The sequence below is a fragment of the Carassius gibelio genome, chromosome B3 (genome assembly GCF_023724105.1).
Source record: "Carassius gibelio isolate Cgi1373 ecotype wild population from Czech Republic chromosome B3, carGib1.2-hapl.c, whole genome shotgun sequence".
NCBI lineage: Eukaryota > Metazoa > Chordata > Actinopteri > Cypriniformes > Cyprinidae > Carassius > Carassius gibelio.
The window spans coordinates 15,678,777-15,704,593 of NC_068398.1; the positions used below are offsets into that span (position 1 = coordinate 15,678,777).

The 25,817-nt window shown below is 37.2% G+C and overlaps 1 protein-coding gene across 1 annotated transcript; it reads left to right on the forward strand.

Annotated features, from left to right (window-relative positions):
* Positions 1-266: 266 nt before the first annotated feature.
* Positions 267-23,964, forward strand: mpp3a (MAGUK p55 scaffold protein 3a). Its single transcript, XM_052551325.1, has 19 exons — positions 267-410; positions 7,755-7,809; positions 7,906-8,024; positions 8,227-8,304; positions 10,070-10,150; positions 10,236-10,373; positions 10,907-10,988; positions 11,522-11,607; positions 11,821-11,895; positions 11,986-12,182; positions 12,983-13,047; positions 13,538-13,558; positions 14,808-14,849; positions 18,783-18,944; positions 19,587-19,667; positions 20,161-20,254; positions 20,358-20,466; positions 21,383-21,511; positions 22,238-23,964. The coding sequence occupies exons 2-19, from the start codon at positions 7,773-7,775 to the stop codon at positions 22,415-22,417; spliced, it is 1,776 nt and encodes a 591-aa protein (XP_052407285.1). The 5' UTR covers positions 267-410; positions 7,755-7,772; the 3' UTR covers positions 22,418-23,964.
* Positions 23,965-25,817: the final 1,853 nt, after the last annotated feature.

Here is a 25,817-nt window from a genome sequence, read left to right on the forward strand (position 1 = left end):
GAGTGCTCAGGCTTTCAGAGCAGCTCAAGTGAACACGATAATCTAAAGAGAAGAAAAAAAAGACACAGAGGGTGGGGTGGGGGGCAATGGAGGCAACACGGCCCCTGTGTGTCTTACAACACCCACCTGCTACTGTCTCTGGTGATATAATGACAGCAGAGAGAGAGACTGGGGGATACTGGATGAATGGAGGAGAGAAGGGGAGGAGGTAGGAGGGGAGGGAGGATAGAAGGGGAGGGGGTTTGTGTATGTGTGTGGAAGAGCGAGAACCACAGAGAAACAGAAAGAGATGCGACAGACGGCAGGGACGGCAGCCGGAGGAAGAGTTACAGTCAAAAGATCAGTAAGGCAACCATCTGGGAACGACAGATCCAGAGAAACAGAAAAAAGAGAAGAAGACGGAATCAGAGGTAGGCTGCTCCTCTCTATTAAACCTTCATTTGCTTCATGATACCAGAGCTAAACACAAAGCCAGGCCCAGCGTGCACTGCACGAGATTATTGTGTATGTTTTGATGATTATCTCATCCAGAGGGGCTTTATTTTCTCTCGGAGCGAATCAGTGGCATATGTGCAAACCAGCACTGCACTGCAGATGGAGAAGAGAGAGATTCAGAGGAAGAGGAAGACTGTAATGGAGAGATAGGGAGAGTAAGGAAGCATTAGGCATCTGAGCAGAGAGAAAGAGAAAGTACTGATGCTTTCACAACAGTGCTGAGAGAAAAACGTGCTGACCTGTTTCCATTATTGATAATATGAGTCCATCAGTTTGTTCTTTGTTTGTCTGAGGTGCAAGTGTTCTCGCATCAGTGTAAGTGTAACAGAATTAATCACTGCAAGTTGAATTCTAGTGGTCTGTTAGAGAAACGCTGCTTGTGCCAAAACACAAAATGCTTCATGGCAAGAGGCATTTGAACTATTAATGAATTTGCGCTTGCAAAATAATGTTTCGAACATGATGTAGCCTCCAGGCAACATATATTTCTCTAAGATCAATGCAAGTTTTGAAGATGGTCCAGGAAGGCATTCAGCCAGATGTCTACAAATGTCTTAATGTCTTTCTAATCTTGAACAAAAGGCGAATCTGGGTGATTGCTGACCTTTCACCCCGGGTCAACTTATTATTCATAAATCCCATTTGGCACTAAAACAAAATCTTGATGTCTCATCAACATGTGTCACTTTTATTCTGAGAGGCACTAAAGAATAAGTCTCATTTGTTGGCATAATTTTATAGAGAGAGCAGTAGTTCTGAGCAAACTTCCAATGGAGTCTTGGACTTGAAATTATGATGTATAAAATCATATATATATATATATATATATATATATATATATATATATATATATATATATATATATATATATATATATATATATATATATATATATTTCATTTTAAAAACTATTTCAAAATGCAGAATCACAGTTTGTTCTAGATAGAGGACTGATTTATTATTTGTTACACAGAGTTATTTTAAGTAATTAGACACAAAGAGGAGGTTTATTTCAGACCTCACATGCATTTCCCAGATTAGTCACGAGTACTGGATCAAAATTCATCTTGAGGGATATAAAAACTCCTCTAACAGTCCTGTACATGCTTTTATCTCTGTCTGTGAAAACCTATCCATTTCTTAGATAACCTGATTGAAATCCCTCTGCCATTATTACTGTTTAAAGGAGCCTTATCCCATGCCAAGCAGCTCTCCACCTGCTTTCAGCTGTGTAAGCAAACAAAGACTGCAACCTGCGAATGACTATTAATTGCTCATTTATTTATTTTTCAAAAATGAGCCCAAGTTTGGGGACAGATTTATTGTAAAGGAATACTTTTTTTTGACCAAAAGTGACAGTAAACACATTAATAATTTTAGAACATATTTCTATTTAAAATAAACAGTTCTTTTAAACTTTCTATTCATCAAAAAATGAAAGCATGTATCAATGTTTTCACAAAAACATTAAGTATCACAACTGTTTTCAACACTGATAATATTCAGAGATGTTTCTTGAGCAGCAAATCAGCCCTAAGATTATGAAAGGTGTATATCCCATTCAACTTTCCTGTTTTATCAAGAAAGGTCAACACAAAAAAAGTAAAGTAAATCTTCCACTGTTGAAAAAACAAAATATTCCATCCTGAACTCACACTTAAGCAAGAAGCTGACATGTCAAACTGCTACTCAAACAATGCTTAATTGTCTGATGGCACAACAGAGCCAGTGTTTCACTTTTCATTAACATAAAACAAGGACTGGAGAAATACAAAAAAAAAAAAAAAAAAAAAAAAATGACACAATTTCCATTTAAAGTTAGCTCAATATAAAAAGAATATAAAGTTTAGAATAAGAGGTGTGTTAAAACTGGACTGTTTTTAAATGATTTTCAAGATCAAGTTGAATCATATTCAAATGTGCAGGTGGCCTATAGAAACATAAGCTCCCCTATAGTTTTACATATTCCGCTCTGGTTCCCTTCAGAGTATCAGAGAGTTAATATCCTCCTGGCAGCAGGCAGACAGCACCATTCACCTAACAACATTAAATGTGTTTTATACACCCTTAAAGTTTTTTAACAACCAGATTGTATTTGATGTTCTGAAATTCAGCACACATCCGTGCGAATTAGGCAGGCCAAACAGATGTACTATCTGCTGAAGGCTTTCTGACCTAAAGAGACCTTCAAAGCCAATAAGGTTGCAGAAAGGTCTTTGTCAGTATCTCTCTCTGTGTGTTCATGTGTGTGTGGTTTTCTTAGCTACAAGCCCAAAACTGAAAAGGGCAAGCTGTTCTGGATAGAAATAGCACACAATGACGTGTTCATGCTTTTATTATGTCAAAGTTAATATTTGTCTTTTTAGGTTTATGAACAAGCCAAGCAACATTAACTTTGCATTGGCTTTCTACATAACAAGATACTAATATATATAAACATACTGTACATAACATAATATGCAAGCAATATATTATAACATATACAAACAAATAATTTATTATACATACCATTTTAAAAGGATGGGGTAACTAAAAAATGAAATTAATACTTGGACATGGACATATTAAATTGGTAAAATGTTACCATGTAAAGACTTAGAATTACTACTTTAAATAAATGATGTTCTTCTAAACTTAGTTTTATCAAAGAATCCAAAAATGCATCAAATAAAAATGTGTGTATTTTAGGAATAAATTATTTTAGTAATTCATTTTATTAATTATTTTCCAATATCATAAAAACATGGAATTTCTCTACTGATAGACTGTACATTTATAATTTATTGTTTATCTAACACTAGTCCTGAACCTGTTTTTCTCAGTATTAACTTGGCCTTGCTGTTTATACCAACCCTCTCTCTCTCTCTCTCTCTCTCTCTCTCTCTCTCTCTGCCACACACACAAAACCCTTTAAAAACACACCTCATATGCCCCTGTGTATTGCTTCCACTAAGCTCTTTAACCAATTACATCATTAACAGAACAGCAGAAGTGGGAATGACATCATCCTTTAAAGAAAAAGTAATAGCGGATTCCTGTCTGTGGTAGCCATGATGGGATTATAAATTTATCTCTCACATTCACTCTCCTGATATTTCTGAGAATTGAATGCAGCTCTATGTTATGAGTAAAACTATCTGTGATTTGCCATATTCTTACATATACTGTGCAATCACACATGGCTTGTTATATATATATATATATATATATATATATATATATATATATATATATATATATATATATATATATATATATAATTTCTTTTTTTTTTTAGATATCAATCTACTTCGAGTATAACTAAACGAGCCAGTGCACACTGGCATGCAGGTATTAACCAGCAGCCGCTGATCACAGCATGAGCATAAAAAGGCAGCAGGTGCAATGCATACCAGGTTTTTGCTTCAGAGCCGAGTGATCACATCGTTCTGCTCATGACTACTCTACTGAAAGAAGAAGACTGAACGATTTCAGTGTACTCTTTGAAAGCTCTACGTGTTGGGGGTACGGTGCTTCAGCGGTGGTGATTTCCCATGTCAGGTGGGCTGCACGACCCTCTGTTTGTGTTGCAGATTGCCATCTCCACCGTGTGCTTCAGCACTCCAAAAATAGCTTTTTTTCTAAAAGAGCATTTAAGGGGGGATTCTTTTTAATAAGAGTTTTAATAAGTTGTGTGGCAAACTTGATGTTACGTCTTTGTGGTTATGTGGGTATTGCTATATACAACGTATCACCCAGTCGTTTCTAGATGCGATCATTATGGGTGATGATCACAATTGCTACCTCATGTGCCTAGTTGACCCAGAGAGGGAAAAGGCTGCTCTTGGGGGATGGTGAAGGCACCTCTCCCACTCCCGGAGGAGGGCCGGGTGCAGAATATGGAAAATCTTGACGAGAGAGCAGTTTTCTCTGTTTCTGGGTCCTGGGAGGGCATGGAGAGTTGCGGATGCACCAACAATGGACCATGCTCAGGCCTCCAGGACAGTGGTCTCACTGATCACAAGATCAGAAGATTCTGAGGTCACTTCATGCCAATCACATTCCGGGCCTGCTCAACCAAACAAACAACGAGCTGCCTTGAGCTAACTTCCAGTAGAGTGGCAACTCCAACCCCGGGTGTTCCAGCTGATTTGGAAAAGTTTTGGAGCCACTCAGGTAGACCTGTTTGCCTCTCCAAAAACCTCTCACTGTCAGTTGTTCTAGGGAATGAGGGAACACTCAGCATGGACACACTGGCACAAAGCTGGCTGCGTGCCTGAGCAAGTATCTTTTCTCAAGTTAGCATACTTGCACAGACGCTGTGCATGAGTCAGAGAGGAGCATGTTTTGTGGCCCACTCGGACCTGGTTCCCAAAACTAATGCTCCTCGTGACAGTCCCTGCCTGGCGGAATCCTCTGAGGAAGAACCTACTTACTCTGAAACATGGCACACTGTGGCACCCTCGTCCAGTCCTCTAGAAACTTAATGTATGGTCCCTGGATGGGAAGTGGAGGTTGTTGGTAACCTATCCCAAAAGGTAGTGGACACCATCACTTCGGTGAAAAACACTGTCTTTGAGACATGCTTTCACCATGAAGTGGAACCTGTTCATCGAGTAGTGTTCTTCTTGTCAAGAAGACCCCCAGGCATTTTTCAGCTAGAGCTGGAGCAAAGGCTCTCTCCCTTCACCTTTGAAATCTATGTTGCTACAATAGCAGCTAACCATGACCCCATGGAAGGGAAGTCGATAGGTAAGCATGACCTGGTCATCGGGTTCCTTAGAGAGGCCGGAAGGTTAAATGCTCCCCAGCCCCCCTCCATACCCTCTTAGGACCTGTCTCTAGTGCTTAAAACACTACAGCAGTGCCCTTAGCCTTAGCCTTTGAAATCAGTCATGCACAGTCTGGCTTATTATGCACAGGGTGTGCCTTGCCCGTTCAGGTTGTGAGCTCACTCTGCTAGAAGTGTTGCATCCTCCTTGGCGCTGGTTTGAGAGTGTCCATATTGTAGACCCTGTCGAGCTCCTTCATCCCCTCAGTAGCCAGACACAGTGGAATGTCTGGCACAAGGCTTTCTCCCGATGAATCCCTGTGAACTGTAGTTGCCTGGGTTCCATATCTGAGACCTAAGTGGATCCCATATGTGTAAAGTCCATGGTATAGCCTCAGAGCCCATGTTTCCCCTGGCAGACGTATGCCATTTCCAAGAGGGTTACAATTAGCTCCAATTTTTCATATGCACGTAAACAGATGTTCATATGCATATTTGCTTTCGAAACCTCCTTCGGAAAGGATGGGGCTTCTGCAGCATCCCTGTTCCAACTGTAATGGGTACGTTTTCCCAGTGTTATCCAGTCTCACTGAGTGGATAATGCAGTAAAAATGGTGAATGGTCTTCTTGTTGCAAGCCCTGGCCTACACCAAAAAGGGGCACAGGCAGCTCGCACAGGGCACTGGAAGGGGAAGCATCCATGGCTCTTTGGTAGAGGATGCCAATTTGTAGGTCACAGACGTGACGTCCCGTCACCATACTTGCTGTACCACCTCTAAGCAGCCGGGTCACTAAATGTCTCTGTTACCCTCCTTTAGGGAACGATGGTTACATATGTTACCAAGATTATCTGCATGATTGGCTTTTAGTAGTTCATATTCCTAAATAAGCATAAGCTTTTTCATTTACACAGAATAACAAAAATTTCCTCTGCTTTATTTTTCCTTATTGCTCAGACTTTACATTTTTACTTGAAGTAAATGTTTTTAATTTAGTACATTTAAACATCAATGCTGAACAGTCCATATCGATCTACATCAGCACCATCAGTATTCATTCTAGACTCTCAGTCTATGCGAAGTTTCAAACTCTACTACAGCTTATTTCTAACTAGTTCAACGGATAACACTCATTCCGTTACAACACACCTTATGTTGAGTGTTATGTGGAAGAGAAACTGCAGCAGCTTCTATTTTTTGTCTCTTGCCCCATTTCTAGACCATTGCTTGTGGAAATGCTATTTCTGTTTCACTAGGGACTTTGAAAGCATGGCATCTGTGAATTGCTTTGGAAGAGTGTGTGCGAGGGAGAGATAGAGTAAAAGAGTAAGTTGTGGCAGCACTCTGAGCTTTGTGTTCCTGCTGTGGCCTCTTGGCACCCACAGAACAGCATCACTCAGCTCTTCCATTCACCTTCTCCCCTCTCTTCTAACACTTAATCTTGGCTGAAAATTTGTTAATCATATCAAGGCAATGCACACTGGGTAAAATGATATAAGATATGTCACATGCTTAATATTGATGGGATATATTGATGTACCGATCTACTGCAGGCATTTAAACTGAGTACTAGAGACTTGAGGAAACCAGCAAGGAGATAGATGGTAGATGAACAAAACACTGAAACAAACAAACAAACAAACAAACAATAAATAAATAAATAAATTATGAACCTCTGGTGTCATGGGCCTTTGTGAGTTTATTTCTGTCATCTGTGACATGTTTTTGTGTGTCTCAATCCTGACACTCTGGTCGATTTGTTTTTTGGGACATCAATATTCCACTTTATACAATACAGACTCTTTCAAAGCAGATTCACATCAATAAATGGGTAACAGTGTTAATGTTTTAAATTTTAATTCATTCATAAGCAGCTCAGAAAATAAAAGTGTCAATATTCAGCTTAAGTCAGTTCAGTATTGATTCAGTTCAGTAGCAGTTGCAAGTGTGTCTTGTCTTGACAAAGAGTTATGGTTGTTCGGAGGTTATGCTGATTTACCTTTTAACAACCATTTAACATCACTGCTACAGTATGTGTTCTGATGAAAGAAATAAACTACAACATCTCAGAAATCTTATTTAGAATCCGACTGAAGAATAACAGGCAGTTCAGTTAAAAAACTCAGTAGTAACCAATTGACAGTACTGAATGATTCACTGACTCAGTAAAAAGAATCGTTTCATAAGAGTCATTTGTTTATGAATTGAAAATGCTTACTTTTTGTCTGCTATGTGTGCTGTAAACACACAGAAGCTGAAATTATAATAAATTAATGGCATCTCTAACTAACGCAAAATGATAGTATGATTTGACTTTAAACTTGCTGTCACCAAACTTGTAAACCAAGTAAAAGACCTTGATTAGTAGGTTCACGTGTGTTTGAGTAGGGTTAGAGCTAAACTCTACAGGACTCCGGCCCTCCAGGACCAAATCTGGTGACCCCTGCTTTAAGCTATAGTCGCAAATGTCAGCACTTGAAGTACTGTAATGATGATTATCTCTCTTTCAGCTCAACCCTTCCTGATCGATGAAAGAAGCCATGCAAGTCCTCTCTGCAGGAGCAGGTGCACTGCACATGTACAACCTTCATAAAAACACATATGTAGGCCTATATGCATAGTAACAGTATTGACACTCACTGATCTCCTGTTTGCATGCAGGGTTGCATGAGACGCTTGCCCTGCTGACATCACAGCTGCGTCCAGATGCCAATCACAAAGAGGACATGGTCTTCCTCAAGGATGTCTTCAGTGAGAGGAGTCTCAGCTACCTGATGAAGGTGTGTGTGTGTGTGTCATTAATGGTTTTGCATTGAATGGTTTTGCATTGCATTGAACTCACTTCATATATGCAGCATCATATATTATAAATTATTTAAAGCATGTATCATTTACCTTCGCTTATTTTTAAATGTATGCTGGAAATGTGTAAAAGACCAATCATCTTCAGCTCTGTATGTGCATTGTGCATGTATTTGTTAGATCCATGAGAAGTTGCGTCAGTATGAAAAGCAGAGCCCCACCCCAGTTCTCCACAGTGCCTCCGCTCTGGCAGAAGATGTAAGTGCTGCAGTATGTCATATCACATCACCATAGGCAAGATAAATGGTGTTTTACAATAATATATGAGAACAGACGTTAATGGTATCTGGGGGTAATGAGGGAACCCTAAAACGTTTGACTCAGTAACTTAACAAAAGTAGAACTTACATTTTGCTGAAAAAGTTAATTAAATTGAATAAGAATGTGTGCTTCTAATTTAGTTATGCTACAGGGACAAATTTGCTCCAAAATGTCACTAATTTTTTTTTATTTTATATACAAAAAATGAATTCTAAAATATATATATATAATTTTTTTTTAATAAATAATAAACTTTATTTCCAGACCCAGAGGGATCCATAGTACAATACAAAAACAGATACATAGAAGAAAAAACTAAACAAAAAACAAATAATAAATATACAAGAAGTAAAAATAGACCCTCCACAGTGTTCAGTGTCTAACATACAGACATGTACACCAATGGTTCCACAGTCTGGACGAAAATCTTACAGAAGCCAACACAGCAATTAGATCATTTTTTGACTCAGACACCCTACCCATAAATCTAAACATTAAGTTACGCAAGACTGCAGCACAGGTAGGTACCCCAGCACCAACAAACATATGGCTTGCACTGGAGTCTCTTGGGACTCTTAGCAGCAGCCTCATGCTGTCATTATAAGCCACTGTAAGCTTTCTAATGCTATCTTGCTTATAACGGCACCAAAGATAGGCAGTATACAACGGTGTACAGTATGTTCTAAAGAGTGAAATCTTCACAGGGACAGAGCACATACTTGCACATACAGCTTACGACGCTGCCTATAAATATCCTTGTCATCAGACAGGTCATTTGCAATAATATGGCCAAGATATGTAATATCTGTGCATACATCAAGTACAGTACCAGATAGATAAAAATCAGGAAAATGAGAATGTTTATCATCTCTACTTCTTATAGTCATAATTGTACTCTTCTTTTGGATTATACTTTATATCAAAATCTACACCATACTGTGTGCATAGTCTCAAAAGCTGTTGTATACCAGCACTATATGGGCTAAAAATGACCAAGTCATCAGCGTACATAAGGTGATTAATTAGTGAGTCACCAACCCTACAACCTGTACCACAAGCATTTAAAATCATAGACAAATCATTCATATACACATTAAAAAGAAAAGGAGACAGAATTCCACCCTGTCGAACCCCATTGGTCACTTTTAAGGGAGCCGTTGTTACACTCCCCCATTTAACTCTCATTGTCTGATGAGAATACCAATAGACCAAGATTCTAATCAAAAAACCAGTAAAAACCAATAAATAATAATTAATAAAAACTTAAAAAAAAAAAAGAAGCCGAGGTTGCAATTATTTTTATTTGATCAAAATGTTATTATTTTATATAATGTTAAATGTTAATATTTTGATGATTTTAATGATGATTTAAAGATGATTTTTGATTTTAATGGCTGCTAAAAAAAAATGTTGCCATCACAGGAATGAATTACATTTTAAAATAGATTAAAACAGTAAACAGTTGGAAATAAATTGTTATACTATTTCACGATATTTCTGTCTGTCTGTTATTTATTTGATCAAATAAATCCAGCCTTGTTGTGCATAAGATTTTTGTCTCAAAACCATAAAGGTTGTAATTATTCCAAACGTTTGAGATTGCATGTAGTGAAGTGTTTTATTAGGCAATATCATGAAACAATTTTTCAAGTCAGCTATTCGATAGCTTGTGAAATGCTTTGATTTTGTCACTGATTGGTAGGTGGCAGAGGAGCTGCAAAGTGGACCAATGAGTGCTGAGGAAAAAGAGCTGCTGCATTTGCTGACATCACCACATCTCAGGGTACACTTTTATTGTTAGACCTTCATGATAACTTAGTCAAAAACTAAATCTAGAAGCTCATAGACATAGCTACTCTGCTTGATAGGCGGTTTTGTCAGTGCATGACACGGTGGCGCAGAAGAACTTTGACCCAGTGCTGCCTCCTCTGCCCGATGACTTTGAGGATGAGCTAGACGAGGAGTCTGTCAAGATTGTCCGCCTAGTCAAAAACAAAGAGCCACTGGTAAGAGAAAGAAAGAAGTTGCATAAACAAAGTGACCCTGAAAATATTAGGACACTTTTTATTTTACTATTATTAATATATTATTATAGTGTTAAGTAATATTTTGAAAAGCATTCATTTTTTTCTTACATTTTTGTTATTGTTGTGGTAGTTTAGTTGTAGTTGTTTAGTTTTGTTGTAATTGTTTGTACTTTTGTCATTTTATTATTTATAATATATATATATATATAATATATATATTTTTTTTCAGTTTAAGTATTTATTTAGTGATCAGTGATGTTTTAATTTAGCTTTAAGAATCAAATAACAAAACTGACTTGAACTACATGTAGGAATGCAAATGATTCATGAAAATGAATACACTGTAAGTGTGAAAAGTATCCAAATACGTTTTGGGTCACTAAACATGAAGACTTGTTTTTTGAAAAGGAAAGTCAAACGAGATTCAAAACAATTTGATCAATCAGCACCATCATTGATAAGCTCATAGTTGTTTGGTGTTTCTCTGCAGTTCTCTTCTCTTTGTCTCTCAGGGTGCCACTATTCGCCGGGATGAGTCCACAGGGGCCGTGATTGTGGCTCGGATCATGAAAGGAGGGGCTGCAGACAGGAGTGGTGAGTGACACTTCAAAGAATTTGTCTTCAATCTTGTGGCCTCATTTTACTCCATGCTGAAATCCATAATAATTCTAATGGAAAGCTTTTTTACCAAATATTCTCCTGAAAATATTTTTCAATTACCACTGAGTATATCAATGGAAAACCAATGCAGTCTTCAAAGGTCCTATATTCATCCCCAAACCCATTGAAGTGTCTGAATACCCCTGTAACTCTACTGAGTGTGCTAGATATGGTTATTTTTTTACCTCTGTGATAGACATTAGGCTGCATGTCTGCTGCAATTACACATGACCCATCTGCGTGGTCAAAGAGAGTCTCCAGAGACCCAATCAAGGGAATCAAACAGACTCTTTAACCACCTGACCACAGATGTTGCCACGTGTATATAGCAGTAGGCACTAGGCAGTGGGAATTATTATTATTATTATTATTTTTTCATTAAAAAATAATTGAACTATGCCTACAAAGTTTATTATGGATCACACACAGCAGGTAGAGCCTGTAAATCAGCCCTCCTCTCTCCACAGGTCTGGTGCATGTCGGTGATGAACTGAGAGAGGTCAATGGCAGCTCTGTAATGCACAAGGGCCCAGATGAGATCAGTCAACTGCTGGTAACACTTCTCTTCTAGACCTTCTGGACCTGTATATATATATATATATAATTTTAATTTGATTGTTTTTTATGATTAATTAGAATAGTTAATTAATTGCCATAATATATAATTAATTGTTAAAAAACAATGAATCCAAATAAAACCATACCATAATAATTTCTGCTTACTGTTAGAATAAAAGAAGTAATTGAGCTTTTCTTTTTTTCTTAGTCTCAGTCACAAGGCTCGATCACACTGAAGATCATCCCAGCAATCAGAGAGGAGGACAAGTTTAAAGAGAGCAAGGCAACTGACTATAAAACAGGATAAAACATTGTAATCAGTCCAGCATCCCTCCAGTTTTTGTCTTGTTCACTGGATTTGCATTTTCTTCAGGTCTTCATGCGGGCGCTGTTTGATTACACTCCACTGGAGGACAGAGCCACTCCGTGTCAGGAGGCAGGGCTGCCGTTTAAGCGTGGAGACATCCTGCAGGTGGTCAGTCAGGATGATCAGACGTGGTGGCAGGCCAAGAGAGTGGGAGACTGCAGCCTGCGTGCAGGACTCATCCCCTCCAAACAGTTTCAGGAGAGGTGGGACAAAACATCCAGAAAACACACACCTTACTACCTCAAGGCTGTTTAGTCGGCTAGAAATTGAGAAATATTTTTTAGTAGCCCTGCTTAATCAGTCAATCAAATAATTAATCAGTCATTCAATACAACTTGACCAGCAACATCGCAAGACAGAAAATGCTGCTTTTTGTTTTTGTGGTTTTTGCCGTGGTCTGACAGTCATTTCTATTAAATATATACATATATATAAATATATATACAAAGTGTTAATTTAGTCCAATAAAGCATTTCGTTGATTATTTTCCAACCCAGCTAGCTTTTTTGTCTCTCTCTCTCTCTCTTTTTTTTTTTTTTTTACACAGGATAACTTAGGTTGCTTAAAAACTATTGTCTGCAATATTAGCACGTCTACAAAATTAGCTTCAGTGTGTTTTATATTTGTAAATAACAGCGCTAATGTTTTGTGAATCAGGTTTATACGATCAGTGTAAAAGCTGTGCTTTCCTTTAGGCTAAACGAATCAAATTAATTCTAAATTATTCTCCCTCTAGGTTTTATTTTTGAAATAGATGGGCCATCCTGTCTTTTTGTCCCGTCCCCTCTTTTATCTCAGCAGGGTGCATCTTGGCTGGTTATACTCTCATGCTTAAAACAGGAGTATTTCTTTCTCACTGTTGAATGTGTTTGATCTCACTCAGTAGTATATTTGATGGCTCCAGAGACAGGAATATCAAGTCAAACTAGTGCAAAACATTATTGTCAAGAGATTTGATGTTTTTGCCCTGTTTGAGGTTCTCCCCATATGGTTTTCCCCTCAGGCGGTTAGCCTACAGAATACATATGGGCTCCCTTCAAAGCTCCAAGTCTCCAAATAAAGCTGTCTGTGAGTATTTCAGTAATTCTTCCTTCCTTACAGAAAAGTCCTTCAGTTATTAATCAGTGCTGACAAACAGGAGGCATTATTTGCTGATGTGTGTGCTTGTGTGAAGTTGCCAGGTGATTATTGGGCTCCAAACAAGCGCTTCATGTTCACTAATCTAAAGCTGATTAGAGAACAGACACATCTACAGTTGACATGCAACATGCTACGACGAACACCCTTCTCACCCGTTCTCTCTCACAGACTCTCGTCTTGAGCATTAATTTATATCCCCTCCTCTTCTGCGTCTTCCTTTGTTACTCTGTATGTGGGTCTTCACTGCTGGGCGCACTTTGAACTGCATGATGTGGGAATGACTGAAATAATGAAGGTCTATTTAATAAATAACTCGGGCCAGTTTTAGCAGTTTTTCCCATTCAAAGTAAATGAAGTCTGCAGTTTTGGCTTCTTTTGTCATAATGTATTTTCCTTTGTTGATTACCGCTGACACCAGATGACCAGGGATGTGATAAAGGTAGGTCTTCTAGGTCTGAGTTCACACATTCAGCCTCACATACACACAACACACACATGTTGGTTCCACGGTGATTAGGACATTAGGCCAGTGTGTCATCTAATCTATGTTAATTCTTGGAAAGAGACAACTGCTGTTCAACTATAAACACACATACACACTTTCAATGAGAGAGAGGGTTCAATGTATGATACTTTCCAGGGACAAGGTACACTTTGATGGTCCATTATTTTTTTTTTAAGCATTATGGGATCAAGTTCCACAAAATGTATTATCTCATTTAAAATTAACCCAGCATGACTAGTCACTAAATGTCTGTATCCTGTGATGTTGATCTCACCTTAGAGGTGTTGACATTCTTGAATCACTTCATTATATCTCCCCGATTACAAAAAGAAAGATTTAATTTTGTTTAAAACATATCCAAAAATTCATAAATCCTTTGTTTTGTACCCTAGTGGAAAATGCTGTACATTGTTCTTCTTTTTCAAGAACAATCAAAACAGATCTAGCAATAACATATTACAGTATAAATAAATTAATAAACAACAACATTAACAAAAAAAATATATATTTTTTCCTCTGACATTATTCCATTTTCAATCGTTTCCCTTATCAAGTCCCTCCTTACTACACTGTCAACTAATGCTCTGAGATCTCAAAGACTCTTCCTCCTTCTATCCTTTCTCTGTTCTCTTCCTAAAGGTGCACTCAGTAATAGTTGTGCTTTATTATAACCACCTCACGTGTTTCATATTGAGATCAACACATTTTACAGTGGCATCAGTAACTGACACCTCTTGCTTTTGCAAGTCTAGAACATTAGAATTCTAGTACAATGGGCATTTTGGCCAGTACAACAGAAACACAAATCACTGAGTACACCACCTACAAATATGTTCAGCTCTCTGGTAATGATATATTCAATTAGTTTGTTTTTAATCTTTATCACCTTTTCTCATGATCTTTTTCAATCTAAGGGCCTCTTTTCCAGTATACTGTAGGTTATAAACTCTCATGGTTTCCTTTGAGTCCTGCTCAACCACACAAGTGTATCCTGACATTTATACACTATAACATCATCATTTTCTTCCTGGCAAATAACAAACCCCTCGGTTGTCCCCTGCCTGCCTGCCTGCCTGCCTGCCTAACTGTTGAGCCTGCGTGTGTAACTGTAGTTCTGCAGCCCTACTTCCTCTCTCCTGGTGTCCTCTGCTCACTTCCTCTCTCCCTGCTTGCCTCCCTACAGAAGACTGTGACTGCGAAGGCTATTTCAATGGACAGTACATAGGTGAGAACCTGCATGCCATTGCCCACTCCTGTACCCAGCGCCTGCTAACTCTGAAATGCACTAACCTTCTGCCTGAGTGAGCTTCTATTGCTGCCTGCCACTGTGCCAAGAGTTATGACCGAGCCCTTGATGAGGTGAGGCCCGATTGAGAGCTTATTGAAGGGAAGGGAAATTTATAGGTCAGTCAGAATCTCTCACTGTGAGAAAACCAATTTGCAGTGGTGCATTGATGCCTTTGGAAGAAAAAGTGGAACCTGGTTGTTGTTTTTGTTTACGCCTTTGATAGAAAGAGTATGTGAGTGGAGCAAGACAACAGCAATTTCCCCTCAGTAATCATTCCACTCCAGCTGCTTTTATTCAGCAAAAAGGCATTAAATGAATCAAAAGTGGCATTTATAATGCTACATAAGATTTTGATTTCATATAAATGTCTTTTATTATTTAAAAGCCCATGCTATGTGTACTGTGTTAACCTGACTGAGACTTGTTATAGCACTTATATTTCATTGCTCTTTTTGTTGTTTTTGATTGCTTCCACTGTCCTCGTTTGTAAGTCGCTTTGGATAAAAGCGTCTGCTAAATGAATAAATGTATAAATTTAATTTAAATGTAGATAAATGCTGATCTGTTTAACTTTTTATCAATCAAAAAAAGTTGTGTGACACTGAAGAAACGATGCTGAACATCACGAGCATTAATTACATTTTCAAATATTTTAGATTGTAATTATAATTCACAATATTACTTGTTTTACTGTATTTTAATCAAATAAATGCAGCCTTGGTGAGCATGTCTTTCAAAAACATAAAAAGAAAAAACATATTTATTCCAAAATTCGACTTGTAGTTTATCTACTGTAAATGAAATAAGTTTTTACAAAACATTTAGTCATTTTGATGGGTGTTTTTCTGATAATAAAAATCATTATTACATTTTTTTTAAATAATATAATTTATATATTAAAGTATCAGTATAGTTTTTTATTTATTTATTTTTTTGCTAATGGTCCATAATTACTTTTTTTGCACTTGATAAAAATTCATGCTCAAGTATAGATGTGCATAATGTACATGATGGAGAAATACTGAAGTGGACTTGGATGGAATGAGAACATCAATGCGCCAACTTACAAACAAAAGATTCATTGTTCCAGGCAAAATCATGCTCTGCACCACTCACATACTCTTATAATAAGAAGAGAGACAGAGTTTGTCATCCCTCTGATTTAAAACTGTTAGCAACATGTCTGGCTTGTTTCAAGTCTCATTAGTTAATGGGTGCTAATTTGAATAGCTGTTAAAAGAGTGAAGAAAAGGAAGTGATATTTAGTTATATAGTGTGAGATATTTCATTCACAGGCTATCACGTTATTTTCACAATGTGTAGCAGCTGTAGAAATCTGTCAGTAGGAACTACCAACAAGCTTACAGCTTTTCATTTGCACATCTTCACTTTCTCTCTGACACTAGAAGTCTCTTTCTTATGATTTGTGAAGATGGGTTTTGTCCAAGTTTAGATACTCTGACTTTCTAAAGCAAATTTTAGCACAAAAACTTTTTAGTTCACTAGCCCCCTGTAATTTATTTATCTTTTTCTGAGTGATAATTATGCTGAAATAGCATGTGCAGTGATTATTTAAATTACTGCAATTATGCCTCCTTTTGATCTACATTATGCTTATTATAGATTGCACCCTATTTATTTGCTGTTTGCTTGGCAAAATTATTGTTGTGCATTTATTTTGCACAGCAATTATTTTTTTTTAAATTTGTTTATTTTTATTCAAAAAGCATGCATTAAAATCGGCAGCATATTTTTCTACATATTTTTAATTTAAATAAATGTTTTTTTGTAACTCTGTTCATTAAATAGTCTTGAAAAACAATGCAAACATGAAGCAACAAAACTTTATTCAGCATTGATAATTATGAAAAAAAAAAGTGTTTCTTGAGCAGCAAATCAGCATGTTAGAATGTTTTCTGAAGGGTCATGTGACACTCAGGACTGGTGTAATGATTCTGAAAATTCAGCTTTACTATCATAGGAATAAATTACATTATAAAATATTTTAAAAACAATTATTTTAAATGATGATATTTCACAATATTACTGTATAGAATAATAATAATGATGATATTGCAGTCAGTATGCATATGCAATCAGTGTGAGTCTTAGTGAGACTCTTCATTTTGTTCAAAATTAACCAAATCTCAGTTCAGGTTGAAACTAGATGAGAATAATTGACCTCCACTCTGGCAGGTAGCACTTTCCCTGTCCCAGTCTCTGTATCAATGTATCCCTTTGCTGCCATCTGCTTTATTTAGTCCTCCATCCCTAAAAATCCCGCTCACCCCTGAGCCACTGTCAGGCTGCTGCCCTTCCACTGGACACTCTGCACATTCCACTCTGCACGACTGGCTGAGCACTCACTCACTGAGTCAAGTGTGTGATAGCTAATGTGCGTGATGGCAAATCTCAGCCTTAGCGACTGACCGAGAATCATTTCAGTCATCTGATCATAATAATTGATCATAATTGATCATAATAATTTCAGTCATAATACTGGGTGGGAAGTGCCAAAGAGGACAGTGGGGAAGTCTAGAAGTCAAACTTACTTACAGCATGGAATCTGTAAAACATGAAATTTAGGCAGAACTTCAATACAGAATATCTGTAATTTAAGCTTTTATATCCCCTCCTTTTTGCAACTTGTTACATATTTTGCATAATTTGTTGTTTCTTTCAGCTGCCAGTAAGTGTTCTCCTCTTTATTTTACATTTAAAACATTTGATTGTACTTATATATATTAAAATTCTTTGCATGCTGCAGACTTCCCCTCACAAACGTTAGAGGAATTGTGAGAACTATTGGGGTAATGCTGATGCAGGATTGAACTCGTGGTCAGTTATAAATAACCTCCGGACTGAATGTATGAACTGCAAAGCTGATTTTGGGTCAGTTGTTGAGGGCAGAGTGTGGCTTATGCACAAGTGTGAGGTGGTCTAATGCGCATTATAGTGTCTCCGAAGTGTAATGCAGTGGCTCCCTCCTGTGGCCAGGTGTTTTCCTGGGAGTTTTACTCAGGTACAGTCCTCGATCTTCCCACACAGCTGCTACCATTAACATCCATGTCCTGAAAAATAACACATCATCTCTTATAACAATATTGATTCGAGTTTTGCTATGAAGATTAGAGTTATGCTACAGGAGTCGCACTGTTGGAACTACACTAGTCAACATTTGAAGTCAAAATTGTCCTAAAACCAAAAACAAAATCTGTTCTACTTAGGACAACTTTGGTGAACCTTTTTGATCCACTTCCAATGTTGACTACTGTAGAAATGTCAGAGTTACTGGTTAGGTTGTGGCATTGTCTTTATAAAGTAAAAGTTGACTACAGAAATACAACACTTCATTTTAATTAATTATGATGGCACTTTTTGTATTTCTTAATTCATAATTATATCCTAATGGTATTACTGTAGATGCACTATACGGTTGGATTCTCCACTGTATGGAGAGGAAATAAAATTATAACTTCTGTTAATTTGAAAAAATGTATCATTGTTTCCACACACACACACACACACACACACACAGCATGAAGAAGAGCAGCATTTTTTAACATTGATTATAATTAGAAATGTTTCTTGAGCAGTAAATTGGCATATTAGAATGTTTTCTGTCTTTATCATGGTAGGAATAAATTACATTTTAAAATATATAGAAAATCGAAAATGTACTGTATTTTTGTCCAGATAAATGCAGCCTTGGTTAAGATTAAGATTCTTCTTTTAAAAACATTACTGACTCAAAACCTTTGAATGGTAGTGAACATACATGAACTATTATTCTTGATTGTTTTTTTTTTTCTTGTCATGTAATAAATAATGAATTTAGATTTGTGACCTGCTTTCTTGACTCTGTCTCAGCCGGTTTAAGGAGAAGTTTCCGTCTAAGTCGGAAGGACCGTCGTGGTTCTTCAGGAGAGGCCAGTGTTTCTGACCAGAATGACACAGAATTCCTGACCTATGAAGAGGTGACACGCTACCAGCAGAAGCCCAATGAGAGACCCCGATTAGTAGTTCTCATCGGTAAGATACTGAATATTTACTGTATAAAGCAAAAGATCACATCTGCAGTTCAGTGTTTTTTCTACTGTGTCAATTGTGTAATTTTGTTGCAACAAATGGCCCACTGATTAACTTAAATATAATATAAATATATAAATTGAAGGCACAAGTGGTTGTATAAGTCCTCACATTATTAGAAAGTACATATCATCAACAAAGCAATGACATGTCTTATTAGGCATAATTATAAATAAACACTTGGCAGCTACAACAATGAAACTAGCCAGATTATCATGACAAGTTAATCATAGGCTACTTGTTATTTCTTGGAAATATGTGCCTAAAAATAATTATTGTTAAACAAGTTCCTAATTACCAAATATAGTATTGTGATTAAAGTGCTTTAAACATGTAATAAATAAAAAAAAGCCAGAAATACACAATACCTTCCATAAATAACTGCTAATATAAGATGTTTGCTAACCCGGTTCGTTGTGTCCCACATTATGAAGATACACTGCCCTCTAGTGGCAATAAAGGTTCAGCTTCAGAATATATCTGCGCTCTCAGTCATTTTCTCTACTTTTTTCTTGTACATTGCACTTTAGGTAAATAAGCTACTATACATGCAATCATTTTAACTTGCTGCCTATCTTTACACAGGTTCTCTGGGAGCACGGATCAATGAGCTAAAGCAAAAAGTGATAGCAGAAAATCCCCATCGCTACGCTGTGGCTGTGCCCCGTAGGTCTTGCCTTATTTCCTAAACAAGATAAAAGGAGCTTTCTGATAAATACACTAGCAGAATTACACACACAGTTCAGACCATGAACACTGAAACTTCCCAGTGTTTCAGAAATGATCTGTTAACTTTAAAGTCACCACAAATTGTCATATTCTTCCCAACTCATATGACACAAAATGTGAATTTCTGATGTACACCCTATGACCATTTTTTATATAATGAAAGTGAAGTAGGACTGGCGCTGTCAGGCTTCAAAAAGAATACAAAAGCACATATGCACCACTTTGATTATGTCTTTACATTTCTTTTACATACTTTTTGAAGCTTGAAAGCTTTGGTCCCCATTATAATCACATGGAAGTCTTTGAAATCTTTATTTTGTGTTTCACACAAAGAAAGTTACATACTGTAGGTTTATAGGTACACAGGAGTGAATAAATCACCATTCCTTTAATCCATATGACATTTTTGGCTCTCTGTTCTCCATGACAGACACCACACGGCCCAAAAAGAGTCATGAGAAGGAAGGAGTGGAGTACCACTTTGTGACTAAAGAGGTGTTTGATGCAGATGCACAGAATAACAAGTGAGTCCTACTGTGATGTGTTCCTCTTGTACTGCTACACAGGTTTTATACATCCAGTATATTGTCCTATTGTCATACACTGACTTGCATGGTTTGTCTGTAGATTTATAGAGTATGGAGAGTATAAAGAGAATCTTTATGGGACCAGTATAGCGGCCATCCGCTCCGTTCAAGCCAAGAACAAGATGTGTCTGGTAGATGTACAGCCTGAGGTAAATTACAGCAGATTTTGCTCTGGGTGTTGATTCAAGAATTACAGTAAACACTTATATGCATTTATAATTTACATGAAAACAGCAAACTATTCTTTTAAATTATGCATAAAAGCAAACATCTTATGCGTTGAACTTTTTGTTTTGGTTTTATTAGCAATTTTCATGCATCACTTATAATACACAACATAGCCAAAAGGAAGCCGTTCTCCAATGTTGATATGTACTGACAAGTCTTACCTTCAGGTGGAGCTACTTGTCTATTGCAACAAGAATATTAGTTGTGCAAGACCGCATGCAGTACTTTACACCCGATGGCAAGAATCCTTCTTATGATCATGGGAGGCAATTTACCTAACACTTGCTCTCATACATTTTTAATGTGAGATTTTATTGCTTCTGGCTTAAACTGAACTTAAGGTTTATCATGGCATACAGACAGCATTTATTTATTATGTGATTCTGTAGGCAGACTTGTAAACTTCATTGCAACTGGGTTAAAACTGGATCAGAGACAAACTCTTTGTGAAACCCTATTGATTATATTTTAAATGTTTTTAATGTCAAACCTCATTATGAAGAAAAGGTTATGAAAGAGTCAGAACAATGGATAGAATGATAGATATGTCATTCCAATATCCTGATTTGGCGCTCAAGAAGCATTTCTTACTATTAATGGTGAAATTATTGATAGAGTAACTCTGTTTCCTAATATATTTTTTCAGGATTCTGTGATTAATAGAAAGAGAATAGAAAGCAATTAAAATAAAACATCAGCATTTATTTAAATTCATCATTGATTTAATGCATTCTTGCTGAATTTATTTCTTACTTCAAATTTGAACAGCAGTGTTGGTAGATGTGACAGTGACATTAGCTCCCCACATTGCTGGTTTTGTTGTTTGTCCCGCTACAGGCTCTGAAGGCCCTACGGACAGCTGAATTTAAGCCTTACGTCATTTTCGTAAAACCACGAATCCCAGAGAGTCGCAGACGCCGCAGTGCCGCCACTTCACCAGGAGGAGGTGAACATGGGCGAATAACAGTGAGTCTGATCCAAGCGGCAACCTCCCGCTCTCTCTCGTTAAGCCCATACGGGTGACTTTAACTGTAATTCGTCAACTGACCGCTAGAGGCTGCCTTGCAATCCCATAGACTCTTCATGTTAAAATGTTTTTTTTTTTTTTTTGTATAACTTATTCGTTTAAATTATATTAAGCTTTAAAGTGCTTGCATAATTAATGACACCACTAGATGGGCGTGGTTTCAGAAAACAGCTCCCGCCTTTTTGCCCATTTTCGATTATTTGGGATTGACATGCGGTTACACTCTGCCAAGATGGCGATGGCAGCCACCAGCCAATTTTAACCTCAAAATTCTCTTTGGAAACCTATGGGTGACATCATGGACACTACGTCCATGTTTTTATACATCTATGGTCTGATCACAGGTTTACGTCACTTAGCTCTCAGGAAAGCCCATGGCACTGATCAACGACAATTCTTCCAACCTCTCAAAAAAATCAGCCTTGAAACTGTCGTTTCATAATAATTGGAATAAAATTGCAGAGACTGTCTGGCTTTAAAAATCATCTTAAGGTTTGTCTCACTTGCAAAATTTATGGGAAAATCACAGTATCTACAGACACAGTATCACTAGCTTGATTGCTATATTTTTTTATTTTGCACACATCTGCACACTGACATCTCCCTCATTTCATTCTCACTGTAAATATTGATGCACTACACTCTCTCATCTCCTCATCTTTCAGGAGGAGGACCTGCAGGAAATGCGTTTGTCGGCGCAGCAGACAGATCAACAGTATGGTCACCTAGTGGATCGGGTCCTGATTAAGGAGGACACTGCCAGTGCCTGCGCAGAACTACGTAGCATCCTGGAGAGGCTGGAGCGGGAGACCTTCTGGGTTCCTGTGAGCTGGATCAAAGCCTAGGAGCTCAGCTTCGGTTCAGACTGTTGACCTACATTTCCTCCGATGGCTTCTTTTCTTCGGGTTGGATTGCCCTGGGCTTGGCTTCTTTAAACAGTCCACCATCTTTAAGAGGAGGCATAAAGAGACTAAATAAGAAAGGAAGGATGTCTGTCTTATTACGGATTTAGTTTTAAGGCTGAGACATGCAGGCACATAAGCCCTTATTTTTTGCCATGAATGATCACTTTTGTTTTTGAAAGACATTATTTATTTATTATTATTTATTATTTGGCTTTTTATTTCATGAAGTTTCCTTTATGATATTTTGTGGCTTCCTTTCAGGTTATTTAAAGAGTTTCAATAGGCTGTTCACTAAAGCAATACTTCCAGTGTCAGGTTATATTATCATAAAGCCATTGACCTTTGCTATTAAAAGGCTGTGGAAAGTGGTTACCATAGCAACATCATTGTTCTTCCTGCATTGCACATCTGGCCAGAGCGAGTGGGAAATTTGCAAGTTGGACTGTACATTTTTCAACAATGCACATCAAGCTGTTCCCACGCACACCCATGCAGAGACTCGTTTAGCAGCCGTAACGACTTCAGTTTGTGATTATTTGAAGTTTTAATTTCATCAAGTGTTGCCTGTCGGACTTTGTTGTGTAATTTAATCACAGAAATCAACTTCTTTTTGAAGAGCACGATTGATCAACTTTTTCACAGGAAAATATTAAACTCCTGCTGTGCCAACAACTGTCTCAATGCACCAAGCTTTTCCTCTCAGAGCTTCTTCATTCGGAGGGTTGCAAAATACCATGCCAAAGCACATGAGCTTCAATATATCTATGTAATTATGTAACTAAGCTTCCTGGAGTTTAGGTTTGTTGGGTGTAGATGAACTGAGACAGTGTTGAGTTCAGACAATAACACCCAGGTCCCTTATTATTTGTTTGTAAAGGTCTATGCGACAGATCAAAGTGCATATTTTATATCTGCATCTTGAGCTTATGCATCTTTTGCCATTTAACTTTCATATGAAACATTTCATACATTAAACATCTCTTTAGAACCATTTCCCAACATATTATACAAATCCTCTTGATCCTACCTCACCTTGGGTTTGAACTGAAATCTGTCGCCTTTGTTGTAAGCTGCAATTCTTCAGTGTAAATTCCTAATTGTATGTCATGTACTGATTGCAAGTAAATATCAAATCCTATCAAAAAGTTGCCTGTATTGAATGTGCGCAAGTTTGAGCATTTTGACAAACACTGCCTTATTATACTATACTTATTATACATATGTCTGTTGCATTCAGATTGAAATGACAGTGAGCAGTACTGCAGTGTTTTTTTTTTCAAGATTATTCTGTCAGCCACTAATGTTATTGCACATTAACATTATGAATATATTCTTTGCTGCGGGCAATCAAACCAGAGACTGTGTTATCCCATTTCCAAGCTCTAGAGGCTATTGTTTTTTCTGTTTCATGTTAGATTGCATTTATGACAGTTTGACAGCTGCTGTCCTAAAACAGAACCGCAATAAACAATGTTCGATTTGTCAAATCTGAGGTGTCCACAACACTCCGATGAATTATTTCTCCTAATATGCGGGCAAAAAGGAATATGCATCAATCAGACAGGGTCCTAACTCTGCCAAATTCAATCTGGAAGTCGTGGAAAGCTGGAGAAAACAGCAAAACAACACATTCCCTCAGTGGAGTCGGCCTTTAATCCATCAATGAAAGTCAAGGATCCAATCAAACGACCCACTGGCTGAGACCTCTTAGTGTCAGACTTGCTTACTCATTAGTAGATCACGGTCTTTAATTGGAAAATGGACAGAAGGTCTGGACTCGGCTATCTTCCGCCAGCTTTATTTCACAGGTCTCTGAGCAGTGGCATATTTGTGGGATTGACTTCCATCCTTAATTGGGCTGAGAGGGTGGGGATGTGATGCTTGCTAATTGACATTTGTTTGATTGTGTGGGAAGAACGAGTATTTGTTTGGTGGCAGAAAGATCCTTTGAAATAATCCCGTCTCAGTCTCATTCTCTCTTGCAAGCAATTAAGTTCTGGAACATTTTGCTTGCCCTATAAGACAGATGGGAAGAAGAAAATGTGTGGCAATTGATCTCATTAGTATGGAAGTCTTGGCAGAGGCGTGGATTTCTATTACCGGCAAAGAATCTTAATATCATAAACACAACATTTTTAGAAGACGCTTGAAAACAAAGCTGAAAAACAAAGCTGAAAAACAACACACATACAGTGTGATTAACTTCTGCGAAATATTGCTATACTGAAAAAATAAAATAGAGATTCATCTCTTGGAGGAAACAATATTCTCATCAACTGGTTTATTCATTTATCTGAGTCTGTTGTGTAGCATGCATCTGACAGCACGGTGATTTACACTGCATTGTGTTGGGTATCATTAGGGGCATTGCTAATAACACTGCTGAAGGCCAACATCAATAACATTAGCCTGTTCTGAGTTATGTCCATTGAATATCATGACAGCAGCTGATACCGCAAATATGCACATGGAGAGATTTAATATAGAGTTCTGAGATTATATCTCAGTTAACATACAAATGGGAGTTTATAACTTATAACTTATAATAGAAAAAGTCCAAATTGAAGACACAAAGTCACTATACCCTTTTGATTTCTATTCCAGAATTGCAATGTAAACTGCTGAGGGTGAAAATAAATAAAAAAAATTGAATTGAGATTGATGAGATATGTCAAAATTGTGAGAACAACTCAGAATAATAAAAAAAAAAAGTCTGAATGTGAATAAAAAAAATAAATCAGAATTGCCAGGAAAAAAAGTCTGAATTTCCTAATTTAAAAATTGTCTGAATTGCCAGGGGAAAAAAAAGGAATAATTGTGAGACAAACTCAGAATTAAAAAGTCTGAATTGTGAAATAAGTCACAATTGTGAGATACAAAGTCATAATTAAGACATTTAAACTAAAAAAAAAAAGAGTCAGGATTGTGAGATATAAACTCAGAATTGCAAGATTTTTTTTTTAATTGTGTGACAAACTCATAATAATAATAATAATAATAATAATAATAATGATGAAGTCACAATTACCTTATTGTATTTTTATCCAGTGGTGCACTCTGGATTATCTGCTTTGGTGTTCAGACCCCAAACTCTGGGGTTGTGTAAGGATTTTCATTACATAGCAGTAATTTAAAACGTTCCACAAGTATCCTGAGGCTTGATTATCTGCCTGTTACGTCAGACATGCCGTGATGTCTGTTCATGAAAACAGGCACTGCTGGCATTATAACTTGTTAAAAACTTAATGAGAATACTGTACTGTCAGAATTATTTTTATTTATTTTTTTTTCAAAATTTGTACCTTTAGACACGACGACTTGTCAATGTAGCCTAAAGGGT

Bases quoted from the DNA above. Each gene is read 5' to 3' on its own strand.
- mpp3a (XM_052551325.1), top strand. From the start codon at position 7,773: ATGAAAGAAGCCATGCAAGTCCTCTCTGCAGGAGCAG. The intron at 19,668-20,160 runs GTAGGTCTTGCC...TCTCCATGACAG, and splicing joins CTACGCTGTGGCTGTGCCCC to ACACCACACGGCCCAAAAAG. The intron at 20,255-20,357 runs GTGAGTCCTACT...GTTTGTCTGTAG, and splicing joins GCAGATGCACAGAATAACAA to ATTTATAGAGTATGGAGAGT.